This window comes from Rhododendron vialii, chromosome 6a (genome assembly GCF_030253575.1).
Source record: "Rhododendron vialii isolate Sample 1 chromosome 6a, ASM3025357v1".
Classification (NCBI taxonomy): Eukaryota; Viridiplantae; Streptophyta; class Magnoliopsida; order Ericales; family Ericaceae; genus Rhododendron; species Rhododendron vialii.
In genome coordinates, this window is record NC_080562.1 from 23,532,969 (window position 1) to 23,556,244 (window position 23,276).

The 23,276-nt window shown below is 38.2% G+C and overlaps 1 protein-coding gene and 1 pseudogene across 1 annotated transcript; both read left to right on the top strand.

Annotated features, from left to right (window-relative positions):
• Positions 1 to 446: 446 nt before the first annotated feature.
• LOC131328964 (protein pleiotropic regulatory locus 1-like) lies at positions 447 to 5,284 on the top strand. The gene is made up of 9 exons (XM_058361953.1): positions 447 to 775; positions 876 to 961; positions 1,131 to 1,152; positions 1,274 to 1,357; positions 1,544 to 1,599; positions 1,693 to 1,759; positions 3,089 to 4,131; positions 4,236 to 4,304; positions 4,396 to 5,284. Exons 1-6 carry the CDS (start codon positions 521 to 523, stop codon positions 1,694 to 1,696), a joined length of 507 nt encoding a protein of 168 aa, XP_058217936.1. The 5' UTR covers positions 447 to 520; the 3' UTR covers positions 1,697 to 1,759; positions 3,089 to 4,131; positions 4,236 to 4,304; positions 4,396 to 5,284.
• A 4,358-nt stretch (positions 5,285 to 9,642) lies between these two features.
• The window catches only part of LOC131328965 (protein FORGETTER 1-like), a 59,011-nt pseudogene continuing 45,377 nt past the window's right edge, over positions 9,643 to 23,276 (top strand).

Genomic DNA, 23,276 nt, shown 5'->3' on the forward strand with positions numbered 1-23,276 from the left:
GTTTGCAAACCCTCCCCTCCCCCATCTTCCCTTTCAGTTGATGTGGTTGGTGGTAGACTTGTAGCTCCTCTAATATGAGGATCATGCATTCAATGTTTCTGCTTTTCTAGCCCCTATGAGGATAATATATCTTCTTCACATGCATCATAGCAACGGTGATTTGATACCAAGTTTGCATTAGCTATGTTCTTTTCATACCCTATCTGTAAAACTATGGAGGGGTGGCAAATTCTAAATCTTATGATTACCGGTCATTGTATCCTATCAATGCTATCATATTTATTTTCTTTTTCTTTCCACTTTCCTTATTGAGCCTTATCTGCTGTTTGTTATTAATTTCACTTTCAATAATTTTTTTTTTTTTTTGCTTTCACTATATTCTGACATTCTGAACTATTAACTTCGTTAGGCGATAAGTGGCCGCAGATCGAATGATAAAGGTACCTTCTCTCTTGAACTTTCTTTCTGCAGGTTGAGGCTAAGTTTTTGTGCTGATGATACAATACATTATCTATTATGAATGTCACTTTTAAAATTCATTATGAGTTTTATCAACCTCAGTAATTCAGGTCAATGGATTAGTATGCAGATTGATAGTTTCTTCCTCTGCCTGAAAAAGTGTTCATTGAAACCACATGCTTCTTTCGCTAAATGGTTTGATATCCTCCTGACCAACTTTAAGGTTTTTTTTGAAATGCATTCCTTTATTTTGGTGACGAGATATGAGATGTGGACCGGAAGGCTAAACCTCACACTAACTGGACACATCGAACAAGTACGAGGTTTGTTCCTTACTTCTTTTGGCATTTACAACTGCGGACACTAACTTCATAAATCATGTATTGTGAATGGTTAAATTGGATGTTTCTTTGCAGGCCTTGCCGTCAACAAAAAATGCACATAGATGTTCTCTGCTGGTAATGACAAACAAGTTAAATGCTGAGACTTTGAGCCGAACAAGGTTGGGCGTGATAAGCCTGGATTAGAGCTTTATATAACATGCACATACTTCTATTTTAATGCATGTATTAACAATGGTTAAACTCAAGTTTTTCTCAGGTTATGTCTTATCATGGTCATCTAAGTGTATTGCCTGGCTTTTCATCCGACTTTTGATGTTCTACTCACAGGTGGTCGGATTCTATCTACCGGGTAAGGATTCAATTTCACAGTTAATAAAGATCACAATGTTACTTCTCCTTTAAGTTCGTATATATTTGTGTTTAAAGTGAAAATAATATTCTTATACTTGGATGCTACATCATGTTTTCAGGTCTGGGATATTCATAGCAAGAAGCAAGTTCATGCACTGTCTGGGCATGAGAATACAGTTTGCTCAGTTTTTACTCGACCTACAGTAAGATATATTTTCTGCAGCGGAAATGATGATTCGAAAGAGATGGCTTGGTCTCCAACAGAGATTTGAGGTCTATTTTTTGATAAAGTTGAAGAAGGTGGTGTTGTGTAGTAGATAAATCACAAAAATCTGTATCTAAGTTCTTTTCTTGTAATTCCATCTTTATCGTAACATGTTTGTTTTCAGGGTCCACAAGTAGTTATAACTGGCTCCGATGATAAAGTTTTGGGACCTTATATATGGTGATCAATTTTTTTATTTTTATTTTGTTTCCTTTTCCTTGGTTTCTTTTCCACTATGTTCGTAGTGATGTCGATTGATTGTTTGTCTGGCAGGTAGAACAATAGAAACTCTTACGCACCATAAAAAATCTGTGCGAGCAATGGCTCTACATCCTACAGAGTATGTGCCTATGAATACAATAGTTTTCTTCATGAGGCTCTCCAATTTATTTTTTGATTTGTTTTGTTCCTTTTACCTCAATTTGTTGCTCTTGTTTCCAGGGACTGTTTTGCATTTGCGTCAGCTGACAATATAAAAAATTTCAACCTTCTGAAAGGAGAATTTATGCACAACATGTTGTATCTTTTTCTTGGAAAATTACTTTTGTACACATCTTCCACTAAAGATGTAAGATGGATATGTTATGCAATGATTATTTTGGCACCATTATGTTTCGTGTTGTCTCTCTTACGAGGAACTTTCATTCAGAGGCAGTTATGGGGGATAATTTTGCCTTATTGGGCAAGGAAAAGGCTGAAATATTGCAGTATTCAGTGTATACAAATATTCTTTTTTCCCGGTTTATTTTCCAAAACTTTGTTGTTGAGTATTTTTGTGTGGCTTCCAACATAGTCGCAGGTGCTAGGCAAAGGGCCCTATATGTATGGTGTGTGGTCTTGACAAAAATAAATTTGGATAGGAATTTTTCATTCGATTTTAGAAGACTGGTTTTGCTATGAGTTAGATATGTAATAATGACGACTTTATTTCATTATCTCTGCATAGAAAGGAGACTAAAAATTATATCAGCTATATATGAAAAGCAGAGTCTACAAAATCTAGAATTTTTCAAGTTTGACACTTCTGAAAACTTGACTGTTAAAAGATATCCTACATCCTATTCTTCTGTCTAAAAAGTTCTCATTTACCTTTGAATGGACAGTCGAATGAACCATATCAAACAAGCCTCTTTTCCAAACTTCCGTGCCCTTTCAACTGCCATTCTTGGCTGTGTTTATCTTAGGACTTCTATTGCCCCTTATGCAGCTCATCCGGCACACACCTCAATTTCCATTGAAAGTTCAGAGAAACGATTACTCTCTCTCTGTGAGAACTTTCGAAAGCTTCCAATGGTCATTGCTTTATCCTGGTTTCTATCTTGTCTTGTTGTGTAAGCTTAAATTCCTAAATATCTAACATTGGTGGTGTTTGCTCATGCAGCTCTCAGCAGAAAACCATCATCAATGCAATGGCACTCAATAAGAATTTGACTTTTCCAGTTTTATGCACTTCCTGTTAATGACAAATTTGAATCAGTTAAGTTTTATTCCTGATGCTATCCAAAAGCTCATAATGATACTACGGACCCAAAGCCAGAACTTTTCCACCCCCGTTTCTATGTTTTCTTGTGTCCTTCAGTTATTATCTTCTCATAGTTCAGTGAGGATGTAACAATTATTGACTCTTTCTTAATTTTCTGGTTTTCTCTTTTTTTTTTTTTTTCTGAAGGTGATAATGGATGTTTATGGTTTTGGAATTGGAAGAGTGGTCATATTCCAGGCTCACACAAGCACACCCCTCTTAGTGAATTTTTCAATGCAAGATTACTCTCTCTCTTTCTCCCTCTCTCTCTCGGTGTGCAAGTTTTCCTTCTGACCTCAATGTTTGGTGTGCAAGTTTTCCTTCTGACCTCAATGTTTTTTGCCTATAGGTGGAGGTCATTGCTTTATCTAGCTACAAAGAGAAGGAAGAGCAGTTTCCATTATTATAACATATGATTTTCATTTATCCAGCAGCACTATTGAGCATGTTTCTCTAGGTTGTTGATAAATCATCTCTAGATTTGCTCTCAATGCATATATTCTTCAATCAATGCCCCTACCTTGTTCAGCTCTGGGATGTGAAAACCTCCAGATTTCAACATATTTTGATCCCTTTTCAGTGAGTTTGTTTTCCTTAGAAAGAAAATTACTCAGCCACAATAAAACCACGCCGTCTTTGGAAACACAACATTCTAGCACTTGCTAAAAAAATCAGCTCCCTTTAGGTTTTTGATTGCAGAATCATCTTGCAGTCTCAGTCTCTCACATTATTTATGTAAATTTAAGTCCTAAAATTCCTTTGTATTCCCAAAGAAATTTGACGTAGGTAGAAGGAGAAAGGCCAAACCTGCAATTTAGAATCTATTTGTTATGCCGGTTGAAATTTTAGAGGGTAAATTTGTGAATGTTTAAACTGAGGAAATCTGTCCAGTCGAAGTTAAAGCCAACCTATGCATACAGATATGGATATCCAATTATGAAGTGGAGGGTGTCACGTGTAGTACTGTGGTTGTTACTTCTGATTTTATGGGGTATTCATAGGCTTGCAACCTTTTGTGTCCTCTTATACAGGTTGCTCAACTGAGGTAGTATTTTTTCGATTCTATTGCTCCAGGAGGGCTTGCAGGGGATAGAAGAGGTGTTGTTCCTAGCTCAGGATTTTCTTTCAGTGCTCAGCAGATATGGAAAGTTATAAAAGAAAATAGGTGCCTAGACCTTCCTGCTCACAAGGTTACGCATTAATCTTGCAGTTTGATTGATAGATAGCATTGGTTTGCACAAGACAGTTCTTGCTATTGACTTGTATTATTAATTTCTCACTTTTGGATAGTTAGGTCATGGTTGTCACTGTCTGTTGTGAAGAGATTGCCAGTGATAAGCTAAGACGCTTGACCTCTGATGAGGTATTTATGCATCTATCTGCTGTTTGGGTTGCTTTCTGTAATAAGTGAGAAATCAATCGTTATGCATTTCTTATTTCTTTGTTCCGAATAGTGTTGGTAGGCATTGGAGGAAGCCGTTCAATCTGGTTCAGTACCTGGTTTTGGGAAGAAGCTCAGTTCAATCTTTAGATATCTATCTTTCTGAGTAGGGCAAAGTAAATTTATTAGTGTGTTGTGTTAATTTGTGGTTCAACTACTTTTTTTTTATATTTCGAGGACGAAATTCTTTTTAAGGGGGGAATGATGTGACATCCCACTGTTTCAGTAAAAGGAACATATAATATTTTTGACCCAAATAATTAAAATCCTTCATTTTTCTTTTTTTCAAACTTCGTTCTAATAAAAAAAAATGTCGGCTGTTATTTACTTAATGTATTTTGAAAATTTATCTAAACTCGAATAACTTATATTGAAATTCTAAGTTGGGTTATAATTAGGGATTTTTCCCTGATGAGTGATCATTAAATGTGGAAGAGAAATTTCAGGCTGAACGTGTAATTAGACTAGAAAGTTGGGTTTGTATGTGGTCAGTTATATAGGGAAGGCATGTGGTAGGGTTTGTTTTTTTAATACATCACATTAGAGAGAGTGTGTGCGGCAGAGAGAGAGAGTGCAGAGGTGGATTTCGGTACAGTGGGCTATCGAGAAGTCCCTCGGTAATAATCTTCTCCTTGTCTTTTTCTCTTCTTTGTGCGGGATATGTATTTCTTAGCTATATTATATATGTAGTTTGGGTTTTGATTTGTTATCAGTGGGCTACCAAAGTTAGCATGTGGCAAGGCGTTTTGGTGTGTGTGTGTGTGTGTCGAGATGAGAGAATTGTGAAATTAATCCTTAGGGCTGTTCTTGGAGTTTAGTTATGGAGAGTCAATATTAGTAGTAATTATATTGTTATTAGTTTCAGTGGTAACTAGAGTAGTCATTTTCATTAAATTGATTTCTGTACATGCATTGTTTTTGTTCAGACTAGTAGAGTACTTGAGCATTACATTTCATGATCTATCTAGTGAGTGGTTAAGCTTGTGATCGCTTTCTTTGGAATCCTCTTGAGCCTATCTATCATTGACAATTCATTGTTCGTTGTGATCCGATGAAATTAATCTTATTCATTGCTCTCATAATTATTGACAATTGATGTACCCTTTTGGCATACAAGGTTAATTGAGAATATTTGTGATTGATCGATTGCCCTTACTTTTATTGTCGTCAATTCGTTGACTCTATAATATTATTGTGACTATGCAATGACACGGGGAATAATCCTGGTGTAGGTGACTCCAGTTTGCCGTTGGTCTTATGTGTTGGGACCATTGATTATGTTTATATTTGTGAAAGTCTAAGGAAAAGACCCGTGAAATATTGTGGTGACTTTTGCCGTTAGGGAAAAGACCTGTGAAATACCCTATGACTCTAGTGTGGTTTGGTCATTTGGCAGACGACCTCCTTGTGTTTTATTAATAGCCAAATCACCTCCTTATGCTTTTGGAGTAAGTGCAATGGTTAAATATTCCGTCCAAATTAACGGTTCGTGTGCCTCACGTGCTCCTACTGCATTTATGGCTTAAAATTTTGTATTTTTTTCCCAAAAGTAAAAAGATAAAATCAACTGTAATTCATCTTCTTTCCCAAATCACTATGAACAGTAAATTCACCACCCAACCACCATCCACCACAGCCCCACTGAGAAATCCAAAATCGACTGTAAAAGGACTATTGTGTCCTTTCCTTCATCTTCTTCCTTAAACAAAGTCAAACTCATATTCATTTACCATTTTACCCTAACCTAGAAAATGCTCACCACCACCTACGACAGCGGACGCCGGTGATGGTGGCAGTGGCGGTTTCAATCAAAATGATTGAGGGAGGACGATGGTACTGTTCTCGGCATTTACCGGTGGTTACCAACCGGTTCCGGTGATTTCCGGTGAGTATTGGCGAGATGAAACAAACGCTGAAAAAAATGGGAAGAGCAAGGGGCTGTATTGCTACTAGTTGACTATACCAGTGATCGCACTACTCCCATTTTGACATATTTTAATATGATTTGGCTTCATTTTATTCTTTCGTTGTCATATTTCTTTTTGTGTTTTTGTCTAAATAATGTTTTGTTGAGCAAGGGGTTGTACTGCTACTAGTACTAGTATATATGTACGCCATATTCAGATCTTGGTTTGATCTGCTCCTATTACCTATTTTCTCTAAAAAAGATAAAGGGTATTACAGTCATTTTAGCAATTTTTGTTAACGGTGTTAGCTTGACACTTAGTCCAAAACCACAAGGAGGGGAATTGGTTATTTCTAAATGTCTGGGAGGTGTTGTGCAAAAGCGCCAAACCACAAGGAGGTAATCCATACTTTGCCCTTCTGAGTAAGTTTGAAGTCGCAAATGAGTAACTCTGAACTAAGTCAGCTTGAGTTTTTAAAGGCCAATGGAGTGTAACTGAAGCCTATATGCAGCAAGTCTTGTCCATAATGACATGCTGTTTTTGTTTATCTGAGCCATAAAAACATACTTGATCTTTCAGAGATAATAGAAATAAGTAACAGCAGCACACTAGCTTATAGGAAACATTGAAAAAATTGTAACAATGACTTATCTCTTATTTTTGGACGCTTCCATCGAAGCCATAATGTTCTTCATTTGCTCTCTTTTTTCTTATTTTGTAGATATGATATGGAGGCTTTCTACTTTTATGAACTTGTGAGAACGACAAAGTGACAACAGTTAAAGTCAAAAGCATTGCAGGTAGAAACATATTTTTATTCATTGATGAGCTAGAATCACATTTTGTCATTTACATGCCTTAATGATGGCTGTTATTTGGGAAAATACATGTGAAACATATATTTTCATGTTTATGCCCTCTTGTTGAAAGGATTCTATTTGAATACATATTGTTGTTGATATCTAGGATTATGTCTGTATCCTTTTTGTTTGAAACAGGAAATTGACCTGAACATTTAAAGCACGAAAGTAGTACCTTCTGTGGACAAAAAAGACTATGCTTGTTAGAAAGTAATACTTTTGCTTATCAAGTTCAATATCTTTTTAATGGTACTTCATCTACTGGGATCTTGGTAGAGGATGTCTTGTACTTAACTATAGAAGACAGTCAATTAAAAGTAGTTGATGCATGGATTACATTTAGGTGGGTAATGTCTTGAATTACTTCGTTGTCAAAAACTTCTTGGATATATCCTATAGGTACTGTAAACCTCTATGTGGTTAATGTCAATATCAGTGACGTTTGATCTCATTTTAATCAATGTTCTAAAAATCGCTCGGCGTTCGTCGCTCGGTCGACCACCTTCGAGCTTCGAGACCTATTAATCGCCGATTAATCGGCTTGTAGCAATTAGTCGGGTTTTTATTTATTTATATATAAATACTCCCCAATGACAACTCTCATAAAAAATTGAACATTCATCTATCAATCCAACAACATCAATTGTTTTTCAAATATGACATAGAAATCTCTCATTTACAGAAAACTGTTAACATGATTATAACACCAACTGGTACTAGGTATGGGCCGTTCATTTATTAGTCACTTACCAATTATAATAACTTTATTTATACACACCAAACAATACTACACTTCGTGTTAAGATTTAATAAAAAATATTACTACACTTTGTTTCCAGAATCACTAACGTGTCAATATGGGTATGGGCTTTTAAAAAAAAAAAACTAATGTTCGAGGTCGGTGGAGACGTGGAGTGAGAGGAGATCTCGAATTTGAGAGAGAGAGGCGATAGGCGGCTCGGAAATCTCGTGTTTTACACAGAGATATGACAGGTGACTCCGAGATCGATCAATCGATGACTGGGTGTTGAACAAGCCCTAAATACTGTGATTCAAAACCCTTAAACTGGTATGAGTATATAATAGTTACACCCCTTGATTTTCCAAAATTATAGATTTTACCCTTATTAATCGCCGATAGCCGACTAATCGCCCATTAACCGATTAATCGACTTATCGCCGCTAGACGCCGACTGACTAATCGCCGGTTAATCGCCGACTAACTCCGATTAACCTCCTGACCTACTAATTCAACCTTCGAGGCATTAATTTAATCGGTTAGGCCAAATTTCCTATTAATCGGCGATTAATCGGCGATTAAATCCTTCTTTTAGAACACTGATTTTAATGAATAATATGTGGTTGCTGTTATTGACATTGATTTTTCGGTGAAAGTACGTAAACACCCCCTCAACTATCACTCTTTCTCGTAAACACCCCCTCACATTTAAAAGTGTCCATGGAGACCCCCTCACGTATTCCCGTTACCCAAGTAACACCCTTCCGTCTCAGAATTGTTTGCTGGAGGTCACATGTAAGCAAATTGGGCAATTTTTGGACAAAAAAGCCCTTTGACAATCCCCTAGAATAGAACACTCCTCCAATCGACACCCCCACATGGCCGACGAAGCCAAGGCCAAAGGCAACGCCACCTTCTCTGCCGGCAACTATGCCGACGCCGTTCGCCACTTCATGGATGCCATCGCCCTCTCCCCAGACAACCACGTCCTCTACTCCAACCGATCCGCCGCCCACGCCTCCCTCAACCAGTACGCCGAAGCCCAGAAGACCTTCGAGCTCAAGCCCGACTGGCCCAAGGGCTACTCCCGCGTCGGCGTAGCCCACATAGGCCTCCGTAGCTACGATGACGCCATTTCCGCCTACAGTAATGGCCTCGACCTCGACCCCACCAACGAGGCCTTACAGTCCGCCTCAAAGACGCTTGATCTGCCGCCCTTAAGTCAAGACCGTCGCCTTTGTCGTCGCCATTTGGGGACATATTCTCTGGGCCCGAGATATGGGCCAAGTTGACTGCCGATCTGAGCAAGTTTTGCCGGTGGCGGTGGTGGTCGCCGATCACCCTCCTCCTCCTTCTCCCCTCTCTCTCTCCAGGAGGGTGGAGTAAATAATTTCAAGATTTTTAAAAAAATATTTCGTTGGGTATAATATAAAAGGGTATCTTGGTCATTTCCTCCATTCCGTTAATGGAGTCAGCATTTTTTTCATTTCCAGTAGTTGAGGGGGTCTCTATGGGCGCTTTTAAATGTGAGGGGGTGTTTACAAGAAAGAGTGATAGTTGTGGGGGTGTTTATGTACTTTCACCTTGATTTTTAAATCAACATGCAACATACTTCTCTTTTTACATTCGAGATAGCCATTTTTTGGTGGTAAATATGACGAGGTTTATTTCTCTACTATCATCACTACAACCACCAAAAACATACATAAATTAACTACTTTTTGCCGATTAAACCAATGAGCGTGCAAAACACGAGCGTTACACTAGTTGGAGGAAATGAAAAAAGTACTGAGAAACGGTGCTGCAAGTGTGGGCCTTGAGCTTCGGGAGGCTTATCTACGTTGATTGTTGGCAAGTTCCATGTCCTTTGCTTTGTTCTTTTGTTTGATAATATTTCTTTACTTTGATTGTGGCTGTTCAACTGTCTTATTCTACTGTTGCAGGGATGGGGATAGACCAAACGATGTTCCTTCCACTCTAATGGTTAAGTTTCTTGTTGTGTTGAAGACTTTGAATTTCTTATTGGATTTCTTTTGGAGAGCATTTTTGGGCTATTGGCACCTCCTAACGGTAACTCATTCTTGTATGTGTAAGTTAAATATTTAGGCTAGCAATGGTTTTTATCTATCAATGGTTTTAAAGTAGCAAGATTGGACAGAAGAGTGAACTATGCAATCATAAAAGAACCACTCATTAGCATATGGCCATACCCCTTCCATCCTGTCATGGAGAGATTGGTCCTGTGTACGTGCATTGTACAGTCTTGGTCTCTTTTTAATTATATTGATGGATTTCAAGGATGAGTGGGAGGTTTAGAAGTTATTTTTTCATTTGGATTGCAGTTTAGGAGGGGAAGATGGGGGTTTAGAGGGTAATGGAGGGGGGGAAGAGTGCAATCACTTTTACCATATGATTTCACCTCCAGAAGTGGGAGGAAGTGTAGTGATATTAGTGTTAGTATTTGGAATACAATTATGCTATTATAGATATGGTACATGTACCATGCAAATAAAATAATATAATAGTAGTGCAAGTACAAGAGAATAACTCTTCGGGATATAAAATAGAAGGGAAGTTGAGTAAGGAAGTTTTGGTCAAGTTTATGTTGGCAGGAGGCAGTGTTCTAAAAGGCGACCGTCTAGGCACTCGGCGCCATGATTTCACCCTCTGCGGATCGTTCGGCGAATTTGGAGATTTGGCGAAGCTTGGCGGCTAGACAGCTAAGAGAGATTTGGGGGAGTTTGGTGGCGTCTTGGCTGGGCTTGGTGGAGCTTAATTGCCTTAAAAATATTAAAAAAAAATATTTTGAAAAGAAACGCCAAATTGCTCAGTGGCGCCTAGGCGGCACCCGCCGCCCGACTCACGCGGAGCGCCATTTAGAACACTGGCATGAGGGGTAGGACCAGATGCACTTGAGGTATTCCAACAGTTAATAACTCGATGTGGGATTTCATTTCAAAACGATACATTGTGGTATTTTTTTTTGTTTTTAGGTTCCCGAGAAGTTTGAGCAACGGTTTTTATTTGTTTATGCTTTTTTGTTAAGGAATAGTTACAAATGACTTGAATTATTCTCTTATTTTATTTTATGATATCAGGTTATTTTTTGACATTATTTATGTTCACAGTTTTTAGCAACCTGTGTGTAGAATCAGACTTATGCGTATGTATGTCAGCTTTGTATTCATTTGAGTTGCGACTAATGGAAAACTATGCTAATATGAAGGGCGAGCACAAGCTGGTGTTTGCCCATTTTCCAAGCCATATCAGGTTTTTTTTTTTAATCATACATAGACTGCCCTTTTACTATCACTTATATATATTTTTTGTTTTTTGAACTGATTCAATGTTTTACTCAAACTAAATATTCATAATTTGCAATAACTGCTTGGGGTGAAGTGGGATAACTAATTCTTTATCTTGTAAAAATAGTTAAAAAAATGCCATTCTCGCAATTCCTCCCCCCGCCCCCACTTTCACACTTTCAAGTCTCCCTCTCTCTTTGGATTCCATTAGAATTTCTTCCATTGGCACTCAAATTGGCAGCAAGATATACAGTTTTGGCCCACTTCCTTCCCTAATATAAAGCATGAAGATGCAAAGAACAGTATCTTTCGTCCCGTGTGAGTTTACTATTTTGACCGTCTCCATTATTTTGTTTTCTGGCTGCTTGAGGGTATTTTTGGATTGTTTCCTAAGTTTGACTACTTAACCAGGCTTTTGTACTTTATGGCTTGGTACACGCAATTCTAATTGCTCTGTCCCATGTCTTTTTGTTTTCCATTTAGATCAAAATAACTTTCAAAATAGTTCAATTGAAGATATCCAATCACACCAAGTCCGAACCAGATACCCCCAATAGCCCTAGCAGCTCTGAATTGGTAGAGGAAGCAGTTCATGGGTGTGATACACCCATTTCTGGCCCCTCAATTCCAGATGTTAAAGTGGTGTGTAGAGGCTCAAAGAAAACTGGCATATCCAGTGGCAACAGGAGCAAATCAAAGGGCTCCAACAACTGTAAAGGGAAGGAGTCAGTGACTCCTTCGGTCCTTCCTATTTATTTACCTTTTGTCTCAATAAGTATATTTAGCTTAGCTTACTTTTTTTCAGTGTTCTAAAACTCGGAAATACTCGGCGAGTACTCGGTGCCTAGCCGAGGAGAGTTAGGGCTACTCGGTGGGAATTACTTGGCCAGCCGATTACTCGGCATTACTCGGCGAGCACTGATTACTTGGTAAAACGAGATTACTCGGAAGTGGGGAGAAAATCGAAAAAAAACTGAAAAATGGGGTAAAATACATAATATGTTAAATTTGACGGGTCGTTAGTGTAATTTTAGTATAGTTTTATACTTACCCTAATAGAGTAAACACACCAATCAAGCTACTGCTGCTGTTCCTCTTCATCTTCGAGCTGCTGCTTCTTTTCATTTGGTTTGAACGTTGAACTTTGTAATTGACTATTAATTTCGTACGTAGTTTCATTTGGTTTGAACGTTAAACTTTGTAATGAACGTTAATGGTAATGGACATAGGCTTACGTATCCATATGGCTATAATATTAGTCATACTTTTTAGTTTTGCTTTCATCAAAAAAATATAACAAAACAAAAACAAAACGAAACATTTTTTTTTCTAACTGGATGAAACCTAGGATAACCGAACCAGTTGCCCGCTCGTGCAACAGCTCTGTATATACATGAAACAGAGGTCTGACAGTTCTTTCCCCACATCTGCGATTTTTCCCTATTCCCCTTTAATTCCCAACCTCTCACCCTCCATAACCAAAACCCTAGAACTTAAAACCCTCATCCTCACCCTAAATCAAAACCTAACTCATTTCTCTATGGATCCTACCCTTTTTAACCCGTACTCATACCCCCTTTCCTCTGAACCCAAAAATCCATCTCAAACCCTAGGAATCAACACACCCACTTTACCCTCAATGGCTAAAACCCATAATTCCACAAAGAAGAGTGAGTTCTTCTCTTTAAGGACACTCGCAGTGTCTGACGACACTGGCAATACACGTCGGGGGTGTTAAATGAAGTTGTAGACTCTTGTTAAAGAGTAGTCTTCTTTTTTGAGATGTGTGATTGCTTATTAGTAATAAAGACAGATAGAGATGAACTGCTTCTGATTCGAATACTTCTGTTGATATGATGAGAAAATATTATTGAGGTACATGTTGTAAAATTAGAGCCTTTTTAATTCAAATAATTTAATAATTCATATTTCTTAATAAGTGTCCCCCACGTGCCGTGTTCTCTATTTTTTGAAACTTTGCGTCGTTGTCGTGTCTTATGTCATATTGGTGCTCTGTAGCCACTAAGTATTTGTTTTAGTCTTGTAAGATTATTGCTTGCTAGCCTAAAGTGTGTTGTAGAAGTGGTTGCCTCAAGCGTAGGGCTAGGTCAGTTGCTGCATAATACCCAAAAGTTCGGGATCGAATCCACAGGTAGCTCGGTGTAGCTAGGCCCGGAGGTTCGTTTCACATAGGGTTTTAGCGTTAGGACTGCCAACCTAGGATAACCGAACCTGTTGACCGCTTGTGCAATAGCTCTGTATATACATGAAACAGAGGTCTGACAGTTCTTTCCCCACATCTGCGATTTTTCCCTCTTCCCCTTTAATTCCCAACCTCTCACCCTCCATAACCAAAACCCTAGAACTTAAAACCCTCATCCTCACCCTAAATCAAAACCTAACCCATTTCTCTACGGATCCTACCCTTTTTAACCCGTACTCACACCCCCTTTCCTTTGAACCCAAAAATCCATCTCAAACCCTAGGAATCAACTCACCCACTTTACCCTTAATGGCTAAAACCCATAATTCCACAAAGAAGAGTGAGTTCTTCTCTTTGAGGACACTCGCAGTGTCTGACGACACTGGCAATACACGTCGGGGGTGTTAAATGAAGTTGTAGACTCTTGTTGAAGAGTAGTCTTCTTTTTTGAGATGTGTGATTGCATATTAGTAATAAAGACAGATAGAGATGAATTGCTTCTGATTCGAATACTTCTGTTGATATGATGAGAAAATATTATTGAGGTACATGTTGTAAAATTAGAGCCTTTTTAATTCAAATAATTTAATAATTCATATTTCTTAATAAGTGTCCCCCACGTGCCGTGTTCTCTATTTTTTGAAACTTTGCGTCGTTGTCGTGTCTCATGTCATATTAGTGCTCTATAGCTAGTAAGTATTTGTTTTGGTCTTGTAAGATTATTGCTTGCTAGCCTAAAGTGTGTTGTAGAAGTGGTTGCCCCAAGTGTAGGGCTAGGTCAGTTGCTGCATAATACCCAAAAGTCCGGGATCGAATCCACAGGTAGCTCGGTGTAGCTAGGCCCGGAGGTTCGTTTCACATAGGGTTTTAGCGTTAGGACTGCCAACCTTTGGGTTTGAACTGTGGGTGAAATTCTCTCTTTCTACCTCCTAAATTACTTACAAATGTAGTTTGCACTAAAGATTAAAAGCGGCAAGATCTAGGGGATTAATCTAACGTTGACTCGGGCCATTTAACACTTCTCATTTATAACTCAAGTGAGAGTCAAAGCCGTTTGCTCTCACTTAGAGGATTAAGCTATTAAAACCAAGTTTAACTCATAAGAAGGGTTTGTCAATGGAAGAAAACTCATTCAGGCATTTTATCGAACACAAAGAGAGCCAGGGTTCCAAGCATTGTGTGTGGCAAGAACTTGTCTTCACACAATCAAAGAAGTTAACATCTCTCGGTTTAGACCAAAAATTAGGGTTTTCATCCATTCACAAGCCTTGATCACTACTCACCCATGGTGGGTGTAAACACAAGGCAAAATGGAAAGAGAAATCGAAACATGGACGAAAACTTAAATAAAAGCAAGATCTTGATTAATAAGATTAGCACTTACAACTTTATAAGATTAGTACTTACAACTTTAATGAAGGCTAAAGCTCCAAAACCCTAGGATTCCTTGCTCTTTTGAAGAGACAATGAGAACTAGAAAAGAGGAGAGAAGAGGGAGGTAGAGAGAGAGAGAGAGAGTGCTAAAAGATAGATCCTTGCTAAAATGAGGTTTTAAGGTATAAATACCGCCTTACAATGGTGCTACAAAAGTCCTAAATGCTCCTAAGTTGTTGTTTGGATGGGCACAAAAATATCGGAATTTTCCAGCTTTTGGTACTGGTACTGGCATTTTGGGAGTACTGGAACTGATCTCGGCTTGAAAAGGATGTTGGCCACTGGACAAAGGGTACCGGTATTGAGATTTTGGCCAGTACCGGTACTCATCTGGATTCTTGCTTCTTCTTCAATTCACCTTTTGCCGTCCCGTGTACTCTCCGAGGCTTCTTCCAATGTCTTGTTGAGCTCGACCATGGGGTACCATGTGGCCTCGGGGTCTTGGACACTCTTGGGACTATTCATAGCGTCCAAACACGCCTTATTCACACAATTTACTTGAAAACGCCAAAAACACACCTTCTGCGCAATATCATTCAAATCAACCATGCTGTGCGTGTATGTGTGACAAAATAAGAGAGTAAGCCCCATTGTATACTTTCTAGGGCTTATCAACTACCATACCCTTAACTTGCCTGATTTGTGTAGTATTATCACCGATCCTTTTTTTTTTTTCCGGGAATTTTGACATCTCTGAGCTTTTAAGGGTTTTGGGAATTCAAAGAATTGGAGTGGCCAATAGCTTCTAGTTGTTTCTGTGTAAAAACTAAAAAGTTACTTGTTTGTGATTGTTAATTGAAGTTTTGCTTCAACTCTTTCTGTGTAATGAATGAATGATGGAGTTTGAAAGAGATGCAGGAATAAGTAAATCCAAGGAAGCAGTAAAAATTGAAAGTTTGAATCATTTTAATATTGCGTCTAATAGCTTGGCCACTCCTTGTAAGTCATACTGATTTTTAAAGGATCCTTCCTACTCCCCCCCCCCCCCCCCTCCTTCCTGCTTCTATCTCCGTTTCTTGATGTCATATATAGTTCCTCATAGAACTTCAAGGGTTTTTGCACTTTTAACTCCACTTACAAAACTTTGAGGCCCCACCCATTTCACCAATTTTATGAATTCGAAGTGTATAAATGATGAGAACATTAACAGCAAGCAATGCTAAGGGAGAATATTAAGTTTATGTACATGTAGAACTACAGAATACATATGTACAGAAACTCGTTTACGGATGTATACTTATCTGTTTGTTTGTATTGAGACAGTGTTACAGCTCTTGATTTTTGGGTTGCATACTTAGCACCTAGATTCTGTATTTACACTTGGCACCTGTGTATGACTGCGAACGGTTGCTTTCTGTTGGTATCCTGAATTTGGTCAACAGTTGCTTAATGCCACAATGTGTTCTCCCAGAAACACTTTGACCGAAATAAGGGTTGCTAACATATAGTTTTGTGACTTTTTTTGGACAATGAAGGTTGACTTGTTTTTTCGGATTTTTGTTGTTGACGTGTTTTGGCTTTTATATTTCTTCGTACTGGGACACCTTATTTCTAATGTATTGTGGAGGATGCTATGTCATTCCTTGTAATTTTTGTGCTTCTTGGTTCATTATTTGGTCTGTCAGACACATGCACATTCATGCTCTGAGTTGCTATCGTAGTTCTCATGTCCCATGCTTCCACGTTTTCTGATTTTGTGAAACTCACTTGCAAGTGTTTATGTGCATCCACAGATATGTAGGAATGTGCATGCTTGCTCATGCTTCTATTACCAACTTGGTTTATTGCCAAATGCTCTGTTCATATTGTTTCAGTGAACCAATTCTACAATTTCCGCATTAGCTTTGCACAGTTTACTACCCACTACCTAATTGTTTTTTCCAATATTTTGCATAACAGGCTCGACTTCCCCAAGCTCGTGTTATTTATTGCTCAGCAATTGATGCATCAGAACCCTGCAATTTGGGTTATATGGTTCAGCTTGGTCTTTGGGGAGTTGGAACGTGTTTCTCTAATTTCCATGAATTTTTAGGTCTGATTCTTGTTAGCTGGTACTATGAAGTACACTGTCTCCTGTCTTTTTTTATTTTTTATCATACACACTGTCTCCTGTCTATTACTGGTATTTTTTGGTTCTGAATTCTTGATGGAGATGTTCTCTTCTTTTGTAACAATTCTGGTCCCTAATTTTCAATTTTCTTGGAACAAATTAAATGTTGCATTCAAGATGATGAATGATAGCATAATTGGAGCTATTATACGGGTCTTCCTGATCAGTAATGGGAAAAAACCAATAGTTAACTTGATTGATTTTTTCCTTTAATCTTCTCACATGTTTAGCTAAAACACTTCATTTCCACTTTTGCTCCTCTAGAATCCCTACGGAAGGACCTGTCAAACTGTGGGAAGACTCATTACACTGCAGGCAGATATAAATCACTTAAATGACATCTACATGATGCAATACAAGCTACACGGAGAAGAGAAAATTTGGTCGCAGTTTGAAATGTGACACTACCTAATAAAGATCTGGTGGTTTGTGAATCTTTCTTTTTTCATAAAAAACAATCGTGTATCTGCTTGGTTTGTGAATCTTGATGTCCCTTTTCTAATTGTCATTAGTTGCAGTGCATGGTTTAAATACTCACTTGATATATTCTTTGTGGTATCAAGTAGAAATTCTACTTTGGTTATTGCATTTTCTAAAAATTGTTGTTCTCCAATGTTTATGTGTGTTGTCATATGACCATTTTGTACTGCACTTGTTTTGTGTAGAATGATATAGAAATTGATATTTTTCTATTGCAGTTGCTTTTGAAAAAGGAGGCATTGGAGCACTAGAACTTGTGGCCATGGACATGAAAGCAAGGTCTGGGGGTATACTATTCATATGCACTGATTTCGTTTAAGTACTATCAATCAAACTGTCACTGTTAGCTTTCCAGGGGACTGTACGTATGTCATACGCTTAGCTATAAAGGGGTGGAGTTCGAAGTCGTTGAAGAACCATTAGAGGCCAAAGTGATGGTGTGACGCACTTCGTCTGCTCCACTATGTTGCAAGAAAAAAATGACTCCCCACTTTAGTATCACGCTAATGAGAACCTAGCTACAAGGAAAGAGCTACAAGGAAAGAGCAGCCTTTATCACAGTGGCGTTGCCAGAAAACGTGACTAGTGGGGGCACCTTTTAATACACTTCAGTAAAAAAATTGTGATAAGCAATATTGCTAGAATAATAAAAAAAATCTCTAAAAAAAAAAACAACCAACATATTTATTAAGAAAGTCACAACACGAACCAATTGCTTGAATTGTTTAAGCGGATCAAGTCTAAGAACAATTTAATACAGGAACTAAAATGCAATTGTTATTAGAAAGTATCTTTTCTTGAAATTTTATTCCAAAATCTCCAAATTTGAATTGCGTTGTGGGTTCTATTGACAGAGAAAAAGAAACAAGACTATCGTAAAAATTGTAAACAATTGCTAAAGTATAATGTTTATAGCCCATGGTTTAGCCACTTATAAAATTTTGGACATGTATTGGAGAGTTTCAAATCATAACTAGTGGCTATGCTTTTCCTTAAACATTTCATGTCGCCAATGTAATAAGATTGTTCTAATTTTGAAATGAAAAGTTGAGAATGAAATGATGTACAAAATATATGAGAGTGATTAACAAGAAATCTAGAATTATACCTGGAAATTTTTTTTTTTTTTTTGCAAAACTTAAAAAAAAAAAACAGGAAATTGGGCTAGAGTCCAAAAGTGGTGGCCTATTAGGCCATTTATCCGGATTACTTCTTTATCATGTTTCGGATCCATGGTTTTAAAAGTACTATAGCCTTAGGTCCTTAACGGACAAAAATATCCCATGCATGTACCATTGTCTCTCTTGTGCGCCCCTCCCGCTCTGTGTCTTTGTCTCGTCTCTCTATACTACTATACTATACAAATACAAGTACCGGGCCTAGACCTCTCTCTCTCTCTCTAACATAATAGCACGTGGCTTCACTAAAGTGGCTTGTCATTGTCATGTAAGGGTGAAAGTTGCAATATGGCTGAACACTATGTTTGACTGAAGCTCTACTAGGCTAGATTTGGATTAAAAAACTTATTTTTTGTCTTTACTCAAATTATTATTATTATTATTATTTTTGCATTTGTTAGTTTTGTGTCAAATTTTTGTGACTTACTGGTTTGTCTTGACGAGAGGAATCGAAAAAGTAAAAAATTATGAATGGAGACTGTATCCTTTGCAATGAAAATTTATTTTTGGGGTGTAGTTTCATAGCGTACCCTAGGGTTTAGGCACTTTCATAAGGTTTAAGGGTACACTTTTCTATTATAGGATAGGGTACCCTAGGGTTTAGACACTTTCATAAGGTTTTAGGGTGCACTTTTCTATTAAAGGATAGGGTACCCTAGGGTTTAAGCACTTTCATAGGGTTTTAGCACTTTCTTATTATAGGGTTTTAGTGGTTTAGGCACTTTCATAGGATATTTTTGGAAAAAAGGAGCCCAATGTCCTTGCGCTTGTATGGGAACTATAGATGTCCTTATTGCATTATAAGTCCCTCTACCACTGCGTTATTAGTTTTGACACTCCATCTCAACCCTTGAAATGGAGGGCTGAGATTAGATCATAAAAGTGTATCCTCTCTCTCCTCTCTTCCCTTCTCACCTAATCTTTTCCTCTCCCTTTCCTAACTATGGCACCCCACATCCGGCAACCCGACTTCCGTCGAGCCCCTTACCCCTTACCCCGTCTCCGTCGAGCCCCATCTTCGGGGACCCATTCCTTTCTGCAACTTCATCCTAAACGCATTTGAACCTCAATCATTAGTCTAAACGCATACTATCTAGTTCAAAAATAAACCCGAAAGTTGTGTACACTGTAATTCCCTTCACACGCACCCTTGATACCCGTTCCCTTTTGATTGTATCTCATGGATTTTCTTGAATTATAGTTGAAGCCTTGTTTAGGGATAGGCGGTATAATATTAAACTTGAACTACTAAATTTTTATTCCATTGCTTTTGTTAGATTTCGCGCAATTTTGTTTGCCTGGCAATTTATAGCTTCTTTCTTACAAGTAGAATTTGTATATATTTTGTGCAATTTTTTTAGATTTTCAACTATAAAACAAGAAAATCCATGTGGTGGTTCGTAGGGTGCGTGTGAATGGAACGGGTCGCCGGAGGTGGGGATCGACGAAGATGGGGTCGCTGGATAAGGGGCTCGACGGAGGTTGGGTCGCCGGAGACTGGGGTTATATATATATCCACATATACCTACACATAGGAGAGTGTTGTTATGTGCATACAACCTATGAAGCATGGATACTCCGAAACTAGTCACGTATGAGTATCGGATACGTGAGGGATACGGATACGCGCCCGATACGCCCGATACGTATCGGATACGACAAATAAGTATCCTGCATTTAAATTAAATATTTTTTATTTCGAATACGTTTCGGATACGCGAGGGATACGTGGGGGATACGACAGGATACGTTTAGGATACGGCGGGGGTTAAAATGAAATTTTTTAAAGAATCAAGTACAAATTAAAAGGGAAAAATTGTAATAATAGCATCATTAAAAATATAAAACTTGGGAAATTATGCACATCGATAGATCATTCCATGAACCGGTCGATATTTTCCAACCCTAGATCGCTTGAACCTTTGATCACAAGGTTCTCTCTGTTTTACTGGTGTGGGTTTCTATTGTTTACATTATATAATAAATTATATCTAATACATACACTGGTACATAGATATATGTGTTTATATATGAAGTATATTATATGCATACCGATTAGTCTATTGCCTACTAATCTGTGTTTTTTTTTCTTTTTTACAAAATTCTAATCTTTTGGATGATAAGTTCCTACTCTTTTGAGATTGACATGTAATTCATGCTTGGTATTAGCAATTCAACTACTCTTTTATTTCTTATGACTTCACTTTTATGCCTAGGAGACTAATAATTATAAAAATGTATAATTTATACAGCCGTATCCCCGAAGTATCCGTATCCTATTTTTTTAGGTTTTGACGTATCACCGTATCCGTATCCGTATCGTGTCGTATCCATATCCCGTATCCGTATCCGTGCTTCATAGCATAGAACTATACAGTATCCCACTTGCTATTTGATATATCTCCACACACACATGAGTGTGTAGGTAAATGCGTACAGCTATACAATTATACAGTATCCCACTTGCTGTTGGAAGATGATACCGATCCTTTTCTCTTTTGGCTATCCTCTTTTTGTTTTTGGTAAGGAGAATAACATGGTTAATCTGGTTTTTAATTTGAGAATGGTTGAGATGATCACAAAGTTGAAGATTTATTTGACTAAGAGTTGACATTGTTGCCAAGAGGCATTTGGCCAAAAGGGATTAGGAGTGCACTTAGGTGCTAGGAGAAAGGAAGTCAGGAGTTCAACCCTTCTTCTAAGGTGCTACTTTAACTATTCTTACAGTATTGACTTTCGCTGAGGGAAGGTGGTACACCGCATGCCCTAATTTGTGGTATGCAGGCAGATTGCTCTGTAAATTGCAAGGAAAACCATTGGAGCTAAGTTACACTCTAGAAGCATTAAGTCAAGTTAAATTTCCCCTAAGGAAAATGTTCAAGAGGTGTTCCATGGTTTGTAAACCCATAGGATATTTGCATTTTTTGGGAAACAGTTTGGGAAAACTTTTCCAAGGGACATTATTGGTTGTCCCCTTGAGTCTTTACCAATTAAGTATTTGGGGTTCCTATTGGTGGGCAATCCCATGGAGGAAATATTTTTGGTCTCTGATCTGGGGAATGATGTTGAAGTATTGGATGAGGGAAACTCCTTATTTTCAGTTGTTAGTTGTCTTATTATGGAGTTCTGTTGGACGTGAACAACAAGATTGGTAAGTTGAAATGGATTTTTCTGCGAGTGTGGTGACGAAGGTTTAAAGAACGTTTGATTGGTGAGGATATAATCTTCTTTTAAAGCATAAGGGTTTGCTCGGTCTATTATCTAGGTAAATGTTTGTGAAGACTCCTTATTGTGCGTTATTCTTTGTGCATGCTATAATTACGAGCAAGTATGCTCAGGAAAAAACTAGAGCAAGCTTAGGATTTAGCAATTCTTCTCAGGATAGAGTAATTGATTTGCATGAGAGCTCATTTATCTGAAAATATTCCATGTTTGCTCAGCATCTTAGTTTAGTATCCTCTTGTCGGGATGGCAAATAAGCTTGGAACCTCGCTCATGTGCTCCCAAGTCACAATCTCGAAGTAACTTTCTTCCCATAGAGTGAATTGCATTCCCAACTAGGATAGAATCTCTCACACATGAATTCCAAAACAAACAATTAAGGAGCTATCAAGCAAGAGAAAGTATGTGGCAACGATAAGATACTAGAGAACATTAATTCAAATTTTGTTCAAGTAGTTGCTATAAATATAGTAGTTACTTAAGTTTTGGAAAAATTAAAGTTGACTTTAATTACTTATATTTGTTTAAGCATTAACATTTACAGAAGAACTAACAAGAAAATAATAAAAGACTTATATTTTTGCCCGCAGATATATATAATTATTTATACACATGGGCTCCCATAGATGCTCTCAATCTTAAATTAATAAAATTTTCTATATCCTCTAGTTTCCTTGCTCTTGCTTCATGCAATTGAGCTCAATCTAGATCTCTTACAGCCCCTTTGGATGGAGAGGTGAGAAAAGAAAAGAAAGGGGTGTGTTCTCCCTTATTAGTGAGAAAAGAAAAGAAAGGGGTGTGATTTCTCACCCTCCCACCGAAATAATAGTGAGAAATCAAATTCTCACAGGCGACTGGTAGAGTTCCGGTGACTCTCCGACTAGCTGAAATTCTCTCCCTTTCATCTCCGGCAAACCTGGTACTCTCTCTCTCTCTCTCTCTCTCTTCTCCGGCGACGCATAGCCACTCATCCGACGACGATCCGACAAGGGGGTGGTGTTAGATTTCTTGAAGGGTTCCAACCTAAAACCAATTGGCTATAGGTGGAGTAACCTCTAGAATTTATTAACCAAGCTTGGGTGACTTAGAGGAGCGATGTGGGACAAGTCTAACACTCTCCCTCACGTGCAGCCCAGATGCACGTGGAGGTGACAGACCAGGAGCTGATTGACTGACTCGGGCGACAGAGATGGCAGAGACTTTCCCACACGAGTGAGGCCACCCAAGACCTAGCTCTGATACCATGTTAGATTTCTTGAAGGGTTCCAACCTAAAACCAATTGGCAATAGGTGGAGTAACCTCTAGAATTTATTAACCAAGCTTGGGTGACTTAGAGGAGCGATGTGGGACAAGTCTAACAGGTGGACCACACGCTCCCCTTTCTCACGAAATCTCGCCACTTTTGGCGAGAAACGGAACTGGGCTTTGGAGGGGTTCTGGTCTCCCTGCGTCTCT

What these genes read in the sequence shown, in the direction of transcription:
- LOC131328964 (XM_058361953.1), top strand. Translation starts at nt 521, where the DNA reads ATGTCACTTTTAAAATTCATTATGAGTTTTATCAACCTCAGTAATTCA. An exon ending in TAACTGGACACATCGAACAA is followed by an intron (nt 776 to 875) that starts GTACGAGGTTTG and finishes GTTTCTTTGCAG; the next exon opens with GCCTTGCCGTCAACAAAAAA. An exon ending in GAGACTTTGAGCCGAACAAG is followed by an intron (nt 962 to 1,130) that starts GTTGGGCGTGAT and finishes TTCTACTCACAG; the next exon opens with GTGGTCGGATTCTATCTACC.